Raw genomic sequence first — 10,155 nt, 5'->3', positions numbered from 1 at the left:
TACAGTTAGTTACCTAATCAATGTTCTATATGCAAATACCCAATATTAATAATTTATAGTTTTTCTTGCCTGGTGAGATAAATTGCTATCTTACGAATGCATTTGGTCTTCATTGCTCTGAAGTGACTGCCTCTAATCTTGTCAAAGTCGACTCCAATGGTTCTATAGTTGATCCAGGCTCTACTCAATTGGGTATCAATAAAGAAGGTTTTGCTCTACATTCAGTCATATACTCTGCCAGGCCTGATGTAAGATGTATTGTGCATGTAAATGCAATAGCTGGAGCAGCTGTATCTGCCATGAGATGTGGACTGATGCAACTTAGTCAAGAATCAATGAAAGTAAGTGAATTATAGTTCACATAAGTTGCATATTATTATCAATTATTAGGTGGGCAGAGTGTCTTATCATAAATATACCAATAACATTATGAATGACATGAACAAAAGACAGCTTCTAACTGATCTTGGCCCTGTGAATAAGGTACTGTTTCTGCATAATCAAGGCCTTCTTGCAATGGGTAGAACAGTTGAGGAAGCCTTTAGCATCTGTTACAATGTCATGAGAGCTTGTGAAATTCAGGTGGGCATAATTATTTAAGTATTTAATATTATTATTATTATAAAGGTTCAAACACTTTCGGCTGGGCGTGACTTTGCATTAGTTATTAGGGATGATTCTGTTAGAGAATTTGCTATCAGAAACAAAGAGATTAATGCTGAGAATTATGAATTAGAGTTTGAAGCTATGATGAGATTACTTGACTACTTGGTTAGAAAGACACATGCAGTGCAGAGTTGTAATACTTATAATTATATAGGGATATGATACTGGCTACCCTTATAAAAGACAGAAAATTTCTAAAGGTGAAAGAGATGATTTTCCAAAGTCAAGAACAAAGGATGAAGAGCTTAAAATTTTGTCTAATAACATAAGAAAAGAGATAAATAGAATACGTGAAGAAAGAAAGCAAGAGCTGCAGGCTTACTATGAGAGGAACTCTCAATTCCAAGTGAGTCTTTTGGTAATTGCTTTAATTTTAATTCATTAAAATGATAGGCAGTGCCGGGTATGTATGTAACTGGTCATTCTTCTACTTCTATGCATCAGAGCATGCCCGTAATGTCACCTACTGGAATAGGAAATATGCCACAGGACCAAGGGTTGCATTCAGAGCCAACAGCATCAAATGAATGGAGCTTCTTAGATAATAGAATAGCTGACAGCAGTCCAATAGGTTTTAGGAAGAGTACTAAAAATCGTCAGCATGTTCCAGCACAACTTTCAACCAGTCAACCTCAACCAATTCTTCCATCAACTACTCAGCCATTGTTCCAGTTGACAAGTCAACCAGTAATAGCATCAATTGCTGAACGAGCTCCATTAGTATATTCACCACAATTGACTGCCTCTCCTTCATTTAGTAGTGGGCCAGCTTTACCTTTGCATTATCCAGTATCAACTCTCACTGCACCACTGCATGCACCAGTAACCAATTCATTAACCTCTGAAGCATCTCTTCCATTCACCAGTGGACAGACGACATCATTCTCTCATCCTCAACCATTTCCTCCATTACATCCACCAGCATCTCTTCTTACTGCTAGCTCTAGCTCGTATTTTCCACAATCTTTTAGTGCAACTCAATCTCCTGCATCTTTGACACAATCATCTAGTATGACACACTCTTTCCCAGCAAGCAGTGTAGCCATGTTGCACATTCCATCATCAAGTACTAAAGTGTTTTCTCATCCAGCAATTTCTTTAGTCAGTCATTCAGTAGTTCCATCATCTGATCCTGGCAGTAAAGTAAAGAAGCAGCCTCACTTCATGGAGAGGGTTCAGTTTAATCCTCATGTTAGTTATGTCTCTCCTGATGATGATTCTTCTCCACCAGAAGGTCAAATCTCAAGCAGTGCTGATAATGAACCTGCTGCAACAAGCTGGTCAAGGAGATTGCGTCCCAGCTCCTCCTCCTCTTCTACTTCTACTGGATCTCCTCCTGCCTCACCTTCTTGGCAGCCAAGGGATATTAATGGAAGGCTAGATAAAGTTAAAGTGAAGGCTCAAGTTGTTGCAAGGTCAACTGGCCAGTCAGCAGAAAGACTCGCATCACATATGAAGAAGAAACAGCAGCAGCAAGGAGCTCATTCCAGCTCATCTTCTTCTATGGCAAGCCTAAGCAGTAATGGTAGCATTAAAGATAAGTCTACATTGACCAGTGGTGATATTGATGTTAATGATGATGATGAGATCACTAAGAAATTAAAAGGATTAGATAAAGTGATTCATACTGCGGAGCAGGTTGCACAATCAACTGGAGAGTCGGTTGAGAAACTATCAAAGAATTTGGTTCAATCTCCAAAGTTATTGAAAAACATAATTTAAACAGCATTGGATTTGCAATTAATTTTACATTATACAAAATTAATTTTATTTTATTATTTTGAATTTTAGCAATCTACCATAATAGATCTATTTATAGAAACATTTAATTTGAATAATTTCTTGACCCCAGCAAACATGGCTACACCTACAGATTCCTCTATTATTCCTATTGATGATCTTTCTGGCTCAGATTGCAAGTATTCTCAGGAAGAGAAGGAAGCTAGGTGTAAGCTGGCATCAGTTTATCGCTTAGTTGACATGAATAACTGGACGCAGGGGATTTATAATCATATTTCAGTCAGTTGTAATCAATTTTTAACTATGTAATGTGTTTTCTAAAAAATAGTATCATGATTATATATAATGTATATTACATATTATCATTATCATTATACTGTTGCAATGCATTTTTCATTTTTACGCTCTGTTTTAATGGAAGCAATGTTGTATGATTACAGCTCAGAGCTCCAGGAAAAGATGATCACTTCCTCCTCAATCCATTCGGACTCTTTTACTCTGAAGTAACTGCAGCTAGTCTAGTGAAGGTTGATCTAGACGGTAAAGTAGTCGATCCTGGAACTACTGACCTTGGTGTACCACATACTGGCTTTGTTATACATTCGGCGATTCATTCAGCAAGGAAGGATATCAAGTGTATCATTCATGTACATACAGGAGTAGGGATTGCAGTTGGTGCCATGAAATGTGGACTGCTCCCTCTTTCACTGGAGGCTGCTGCTCCTAGTGTAAGTACACTACTCATCCACACTGCATTGATGGGCAGAATTATTGTTGAGATTATAGTTCAATGTTTACCATTTGTCTTATAGTTTTATGCATTTTGTTTTTTGTTAGTTATAATGCTATATAAATGTTACTTGACTTTTATCCATTCCAGATTGGTGAAGTGTCATATCACGATTGTCAAGGGATCTCTGTCGACAGTAAAGAAAGAGAAGATCTTGCTGCTGATCTTGGTCCCGTGAACAATATCATGATCCTACGTAATCACGGACTCTTGGCAATGGGGGCCACCATTGAGCAGGCATGGGATAGGATGGAGACTCTAATGCTTGCCTGTGAATCACAGGTATACTGTGTCCTATGTAGTTTAGATATTTACAGTTTAAATTGTTTTTTTGTGATAGGTGAAGGCAATGAGTGCTGGCATTGGTAATTTGATTTTACTCAGTGATGAAGTAGTTGAGAAAACTCGAAAGGTGACTGATGAAGAGGTAGGGATGGTTGTAACTGAGCCTGGACTGATGAGCTTTGAGGCTAATATGAGGCTACTGGATAGAAAGGTAAGATTATCTTAATGTATAGCTGTATGATATATGTGTTGTGATTATTCTGTAGGGTTATAAAACTGGATATCAATATAAACTCTCAAAATATATTAAGAGACAATAAATCATAACTTTTTCAATAATAATTAATTATAAAAACAATTATTACAAGAAGCAGCATTACTAGTTATGCAATATAAATTTCCTAAAAATTAGTCAAGTTATCAATAAATTGGCTTCTATTCAGCTTCAGCAATTCGAAGGAACACTCTTTTAACAATATCTTTAGTGGCTGGAGGGAATTTCATCTCAAACCTGTATGAAGTGGCATTATTGACTTCACTCTGCATAAGTTGACAAGCTGCTAATGTTTCTCTTGGAATCTTTCCTCTGAAAGACTCCCAACGAGGCCTCCTCCATTCTTTACAGATACTATTGTATTTATGGTTCATGAAAAACATGGCCATTCCTTCAATTCCCATGTCTGTCTCGCCATACGTATTAGAGATTGAGAGGACTGCTGGGTCAGTCAAGTGATAGCCATTTTCATCACGAGTTCCTTGAAGATCGCACACCATTTCCTGCCCTTTCGTGTGTATCCAGCTCCAGTGGACAAATGCTGACATAATGGCATCACCAGATTTAGCCTCAGGAGATATATAGCCATAAGTGTTGACCCACTTTTAAAAATCTCCTTCCAGATAATCTTCAGCCACAACATATTCTGTTGGATAGGAATCTGATACAACATACTTATTAATGCCTGTGAAACGGATGGGGTAACAAGGATTAAGGCTTCGGTTAAATTGATGTGCTATCTTTCCAGCTCTGTTATAAATCTTTATTGTGCTGTCCCAACCATTGGCAGCCCAAACATACCGTATAGCCGCTTAATTTCGAGGGTACAACCTATGGTACAACTTTCGCTGTTTTCGCGGATTTTCCGTATTCGCGAAAGTTAATTCCGTGAAATATCCGTATTGCCCATAAACACGTGTGCTTTAAAGCAGGAACCGCGAAAGTTAATTCGCGAAAAAAGACTTGTGGCCTGATTCGCGAAAGTTTATTGCCTCGAAACTTTGTGGCTATACGCCATAGTATACGGTAGCCTGATTTTATTCTTTTTATTACACATTTCTGTCCATACTTCTCAGGAGTGATGAAACCTAATAATCCTATTATGTTTCAAAATAAATTCATTACATTTTTTTAATAACAGCCTGTGCTTCTACATGTAAGCCAAGAACTTCAATTTCCTTTTTCTAGCTCACCCCTTTTAGTTAATGGTAGTAACTCTAAATGGTAATGGTATTAAGTGTAGAATTAAATATCAACACTGTTGTGCTAGCTTGTATAGACTAACATTTTATCGTGGCATTTAATTTGAATTACTCTCTTGTTATCCAGATACATTTGTAGACATCATGTACCGTCTTTCTCAAGTGTCCTTCAGTGAAATGATGGTGCCTACAACAATGCTAAGTTTGAAAATAATTGAATAGATAATAAGTTCACGTCAAATCAAAAAACATTCATAGTATCCAGGTGGACCCTGGCTGAAGGGAATTTGATAAAACAACTTAGTTGTTATTGTATTTATCATTATTTTTATAATAATAGAATGTAAATAGTTTTTAATACCAAAAAGTCACACCAAAAATATATAAACTGCCTATTGTGCCTAATGATAAAGTGTCAATGAATATTTAAAATGATGATAAGTTTAATGAATAATAAGTTTAAATGAATAATAATGATAAGCTTAATGATTAGTTTAATGAATAATATGATAAGTTAAATGATTAGTTTTATATTGAATAATATGATAAGTTAAATGATTAGTTTTATATTGAATAATATGATTAGTTGAACTCTTATTGAGCTTGAGCAATTTGAAGGAACACTGTTTTAACGATATCTTTAGTAGCTCGAGGGAATTTCATCTCAAACCTGTAGGAGGTGGCATTGTTGACTTGGCTCTGGATAAGTTGACATGCTGTTAATGTTTCTCTTGAAATCTTTCCTTTAAAAGACTCCCAATGAGGCCTCCTCCATCCTTTACAGATACTATTGCATTCGTGGTTCATGAAAAACATTGCCATGCCCTCTATTCCCATGTCTGTCTCGCCATACGTATTAGAGATTGAGAGGACTGATGTGTCTGTCAAATGATAGCCATTTTCATCACGAGTTCCATGAAGATCGCACACCATTTCCTGCCCTTTAGTGTGTATCCAGCTCCAGTGGACAAATGCTGACATGATGGCATCGCCAGATTTAGCCTCAGGAGATATATAGCCATAATTGTTGACCCACTTTTTAAAATCTCCTTCCAAATAATCTTCAGCCACAACATATTCTGTTGGATAGGAATATGATACAACATACTTATTAATGCCTGTGAAACGGATGGGGTAACGAGGATTAAGGCTTCGGTTAAATTGATACGCTATCTTTCTAGCTCTGTTATAAATCTTTATTGTGTTGTCCCAACCATTGGCAGCCCAAACATAGCCTGATTTCATTCTTTTTATGACACATTTCTGTCCATACTTCTCAGGAGTAGTCCATTGACCTCTGTAAGCCCTTCGGAAACGTCCTTCAGCAAAATGATCTTTCTCAAATGTGGCAACACAGTAAGGATCATAAAAATACATTGCCAATAGCTAGTAGTAAACAAAAAGAAAAGCAAGAAAAGCGCCTGTATGATAATGAATAACGAGTCATTATGAGTGCCACGTGGTGTCTAATGAGCAATCAGATTGCAAACTTTCCCGGGTGAATTGCCGGGAAGTTAGTTAGAGCTAATAAGTTTACTTTAAAAAAATTATTGTTATTATTACAGAACTTATTGATTATAAAATTGTCAGATCTCATCAGCTGCTAAATTTTTGTGTACATAAAACATGAAATATTTCTACAGTTGTCTCGTGACAAGGTCGAAGGTCGTAGTCATGGTAACCAATGCTGTACTGCCCCTATATAACAAGAGAAGAATGAAATTATTAATAAAAACAAAAATAATAATGTACGGTAATACTAACTGTTGGTCTTTGAAAATAGTCCAACCCTCGTCCAATTTTAATCATCCATCCATTACTGAAGCGTATTTCCCTGTCATGGAGTGTTGAAGAATAAGAAAGAGAAAGAGTGACACTGTGGGTGGCTAGACTAGTCTTTAGTTCAGATAAATGAGTGCTTTGATCTGACTAGGACAAGAGATAAGGAAAAAGAAAGAAGGAATCAAGGATGGAGAATGGATTTATCTCATAGCATAAGTACATCAAAATGAATCAGAAAATGTAATAAAAATTGGTGGTGATTTCGGAGCCATTTTTTGAAAAAAAACATGGGCTATAGCCTTGGGTATTTTTCAAAATTGGCTTGTTTTTAAAATGCTCATAACTCGAAAAATATTTGTCGGAATCAGCTCAAACTTGCTACACACTATAAGTACATCAATATGTATCAGAAAATGTAATAAAAATTTGGGGTGGTTTCGGAGCCATTTTTTGGAAAAAACCATGGGATATAGCTTTGGGTATTTTTCAAAAATTGGCCCATTTTTTAAAATGGCCATAACTCAAAAAATATTTGTCGGAATCAGCTCAAACTTGCTACAAAGCATAAATACATCAATATGTATCAGAAAATGTAATAAAAATTGGAGGTGATTTCGGAGCCATTTTTTGGAAAAAACCATGGGCTATAGCCTTGGGTATTTTTCAGGATTTTGGCATTTTAAAAATTAACCATAACTTTAAAAATTGAAGTTGGAATCAGCTCAAACTTGCTACACACTATAAGTACATCAATATGTATCAGAAAATGTAATAAAAATTGGGGGTGATTTCGGAGCCATTTTTTGGAAAAAACCATGGGCTATAGCCTTGGGTATTTTTACAAAATTGGCTCATTTTTAAAAATGCTAACAACCCAAAAAATATTTGTTGGAATTAGCTCAAACTTGCTACATAGCATGAGTACATCAATATGTATATAATTATTATTACAGAAATAAGATTACATATTATCATTACTATTACAATACATTACTTGATTACCTCTCCTACTCCAGTTAATAATGAAATTGACTTAAGCATTGGTAGACAATTCTTTACTAACATTTCACAGAATCTAACAAAATTATGAACCTACCAGAAAATAAATCACATGACAATCACATGAGGATCACATGTGATTACCTGATGATTGTATCTGATGTAAGGATCCTCTACCTCCACCCAGGTGATTCCTCCTTTCTCTAAGCACGACTTANAGATTGTGTAATAACTATAGCCAGTAGCTCCCTCAGGAATATGAAGATACTTTACTTGTTGCTTTGATTGCACTGGAAAATTAGACAAAAATAATAACTGTTATCGACCAAGATTTACAAGTATTATACATATACAATAGGCAACATAACTACATGGATAATGAAGTATTATTTGTAATTGAAAGTAGCTCAAACTTTCTATGATTTAAACACAAAATAACCATACAATCCAATGGTAGACTACAATGCCATGATACAGTCCCTTTACATGTTAGACTACCTTTCTCTGTTTTTGCTCTTTTCTTTATTTCCTCTGCACGAGCAAGATAACTCTCAGCTCTCTTTCTTATATCTTTAACTTCAGCCTCAGGTCTGTGTGTCATTAATGAAAGCAGTCATAATCATATACATCTATAGATCAACCTTCCTTCCATTGCTCTCAGTAGGTTTTGTATTCCTTCCTCGTAGCATATTAAAGCTTCTGAATATTTCTCTGATTTATCAAGCTCAACAGCTCTTTTTAATAAATCCTTAGCTGCCTCCATGTTCAGAGAAGGCGTGGCTCAGTTTTATAAATAAAATAAGTAATTATAATTTATAAATATAATAAAAGTAATAATGTGCCAATAAAATATTCTTTCTAGCAATTAATTTCATTTTTTCTTTTTGCTTTTAGTTTTATGTTGCGGCTTGGGTATGTCTTCATTTTGTCTTTGCGGAGTTGCTCTATCACTTATTGAAGACGATTTGCTCTCTTGGTCATGTTTTCTTTTATCTAATACATGCAAATATTCATAAAAGTTGCTTTCAACCAAATTCAAACCTTCAAGTTCTTGCTTAAGCTGTTTTAATTCTTTTTTCAATAAATCATTCTCTATTGAGTTAAAATACAAATTAGAATCACTTCAAAAATTTATAATGATACCTTCTTCCAAAGTTTTGATCCGTCCATTCTTTTCTATTATAAATAATAACGGTCTAGAATTATAGAAAACTATAATTACATGTACCTGTTTCTAGCTTTTCAAGTCTTTCTTCAATAAGTGACAGTTGCCTTGTAGTTGCTAATTAAAGTAATAAATATTATTTATCATTGTATTGATGCACCTTCTGGTTTGTCTGATTGATGGTTATTTTGCTGTAACTCTCCTCCAGCTTTGCATTCATCTTCCATTTCAGTCTCTAGATAATAATCAAAGGTGGTCACAAATACATCTGCATGCAATGTCATGCATGCATACTTGCAACAGTGTCTTTTTCCAAAGATGCATCTTGTCCATCATTAGAAAGAACGACTTTCTGCTCAACTTTTTTCCTATTTATAAAAATAACTATTAATGTAATAACTACATGTATGTATAACCACCTTTTAAACTTAGGCAAAATTCGATGCTTGGAGTTGGATATAGATTTAAGTTTAGTGCACAATTCCAAATATTTATGCCAGCATTGTGTAGTATTGCCACCACGGTCAGGATGAGAGAGTGTGTCAAGCTCAAACTGCTTAACTTCGTCTGGACTTCCAATTGCAACCACACGAAATTTAGCTCGAGTTATCGCTGTATTAAAAACATAAGGATTGAACAGGCTTTTAATATAGGAGACATTCATTTCATCATCATCTTCTACCAGCTCAAATAGACTTAAAAAGATAGCTTGAAACTCATGACCTATTATAATTTGAAAAATGGGATGGCTATTAATAGTCTATAGCTCTCACCTTGTATAATAAAAGAAGGATTAAAGCTAACTTCTCTCACAGCTTCATATTCTTTGTATCTAAAAGCCATGGTTTTGATGCGATTTAACTGCTCAATAGTTAGAACAAGAACAAAATAAATCTATAATGTACCTGCTTCCTTGTTGATGTGATAATGCAAACATCATGTCGAGGATTAAATTTGGGATTGATATGCTTCATTCTTTCCAAGTAACTTCGAACCTCTTCCAAGACAATGCATGCCTCAACCCATTGCTGATCTGGATCATCAAATTGCTCAATCAGTCTTGAGTCAGCAGACACAAAACTATAGCCAGTAGGGCCACTGCATTTCTGAAGAACCTTGTCAGTATTCAACTCCAAATTCTCATAGAATAGATTTGGCAAATGTATCAATGAATTATGTGATCGATAATTCACTGACAATTTAGTGACGTAACTTGCTGCCACTTGTCCTATCTTTTTATATCTCATCAACA

General features: G+C 35.3%; 3 protein-coding genes across 3 annotated transcripts; 1 reads left to right on the top strand and 2 right to left on the bottom strand.

Moving 5' to 3' along the window:
• Positions 1 to 2,505: 2,505 nt before the first annotated feature.
• On the top strand, positions 2,506 to 3,889 carry LOC100636804 (alpha-adducin-like). The gene is made up of 5 exons (XM_003390226.3): positions 2,506 to 2,685; positions 2,847 to 3,134; positions 3,287 to 3,478; positions 3,537 to 3,692; positions 3,748 to 3,889. The coding sequence occupies exons 1-5, from the start codon at positions 2,524 to 2,526 to the stop codon at positions 3,799 to 3,801; spliced, it is 852 nt and encodes a 283-aa protein (XP_003390274.1). The 5' UTR covers positions 2,506 to 2,523; the 3' UTR covers positions 3,802 to 3,889.
• Positions 3,890 to 5,551: 1,662 nt separating this feature from the next.
• Positions 5,552 to 6,334, bottom strand: LOC105314670 (alpha-protein kinase vwkA-like). The gene has a single exon (XM_011408973.1). The coding sequence runs from the start codon at positions 6,332 to 6,334 to the stop codon at positions 5,552 to 5,554; it is 783 nt and encodes a 260-aa protein (XP_011407275.1).
• Positions 6,335 to 6,471: 137 nt separating this feature from the next.
• On the bottom strand, positions 6,472 to 8,534 carry LOC100636677 (MIT domain-containing protein 1-like). The gene is made up of 6 exons (XM_020003338.1): positions 8,380 to 8,534; positions 8,237 to 8,328; positions 7,883 to 8,028; positions 7,742 to 7,831; positions 6,722 to 6,886; positions 6,472 to 6,655 (listed from the first exon to the last, which is right to left on the bottom strand). The coding sequence occupies exons 1-6, from the start codon at positions 8,499 to 8,501 to the stop codon at positions 6,554 to 6,556; spliced, it is 717 nt and encodes a 238-aa protein (XP_019858897.1). The 5' UTR covers positions 8,502 to 8,534; the 3' UTR covers positions 6,472 to 6,553.
• Positions 8,535 to 10,155: the final 1,621 nt, after the last annotated feature.

The sequence above is a fragment of the Amphimedon queenslandica genome, unplaced genomic scaffold (assembly GCF_000090795.2).
Source record: "Amphimedon queenslandica unplaced genomic scaffold, v1.1 AMPQUscaffold_12683, whole genome shotgun sequence".
In the NCBI taxonomy this organism is placed as follows: Eukaryota; Metazoa; Porifera; class Demospongiae; order Haplosclerida; family Niphatidae; genus Amphimedon; species Amphimedon queenslandica.
This window is presented reverse-complemented; position numbering and strand designations above follow the sequence as displayed.

Excerpts from the sequence above, each read along its gene's own strand:
- LOC105314670 (XM_011408973.1), bottom strand. The coding sequence starts at position 6,334 with ATGTATTTTTATGATCCTTACTGTGTTGCCACATTTGAGAAAGATCAT.
- LOC100636804 (XM_003390226.3), top strand. The coding sequence starts at position 2,524 with ATGGCTACACCTACAGATTCCTCTATTATTCCTATTGATGATCTTTCT. Across the intron at positions 2,686-2,846 it reads GGATTTATAATCATATTTCA|CTCAGAGCTCCAGGAAAAGA; the intron begins GTCAGTTGTAAT and ends GTATGATTACAG. Across the intron at positions 3,479-3,536 it reads TGCTTGCCTGTGAATCACAG|GTGAAGGCAATGAGTGCTGG; the intron begins GTATACTGTGTC and ends TTTTTGTGATAG.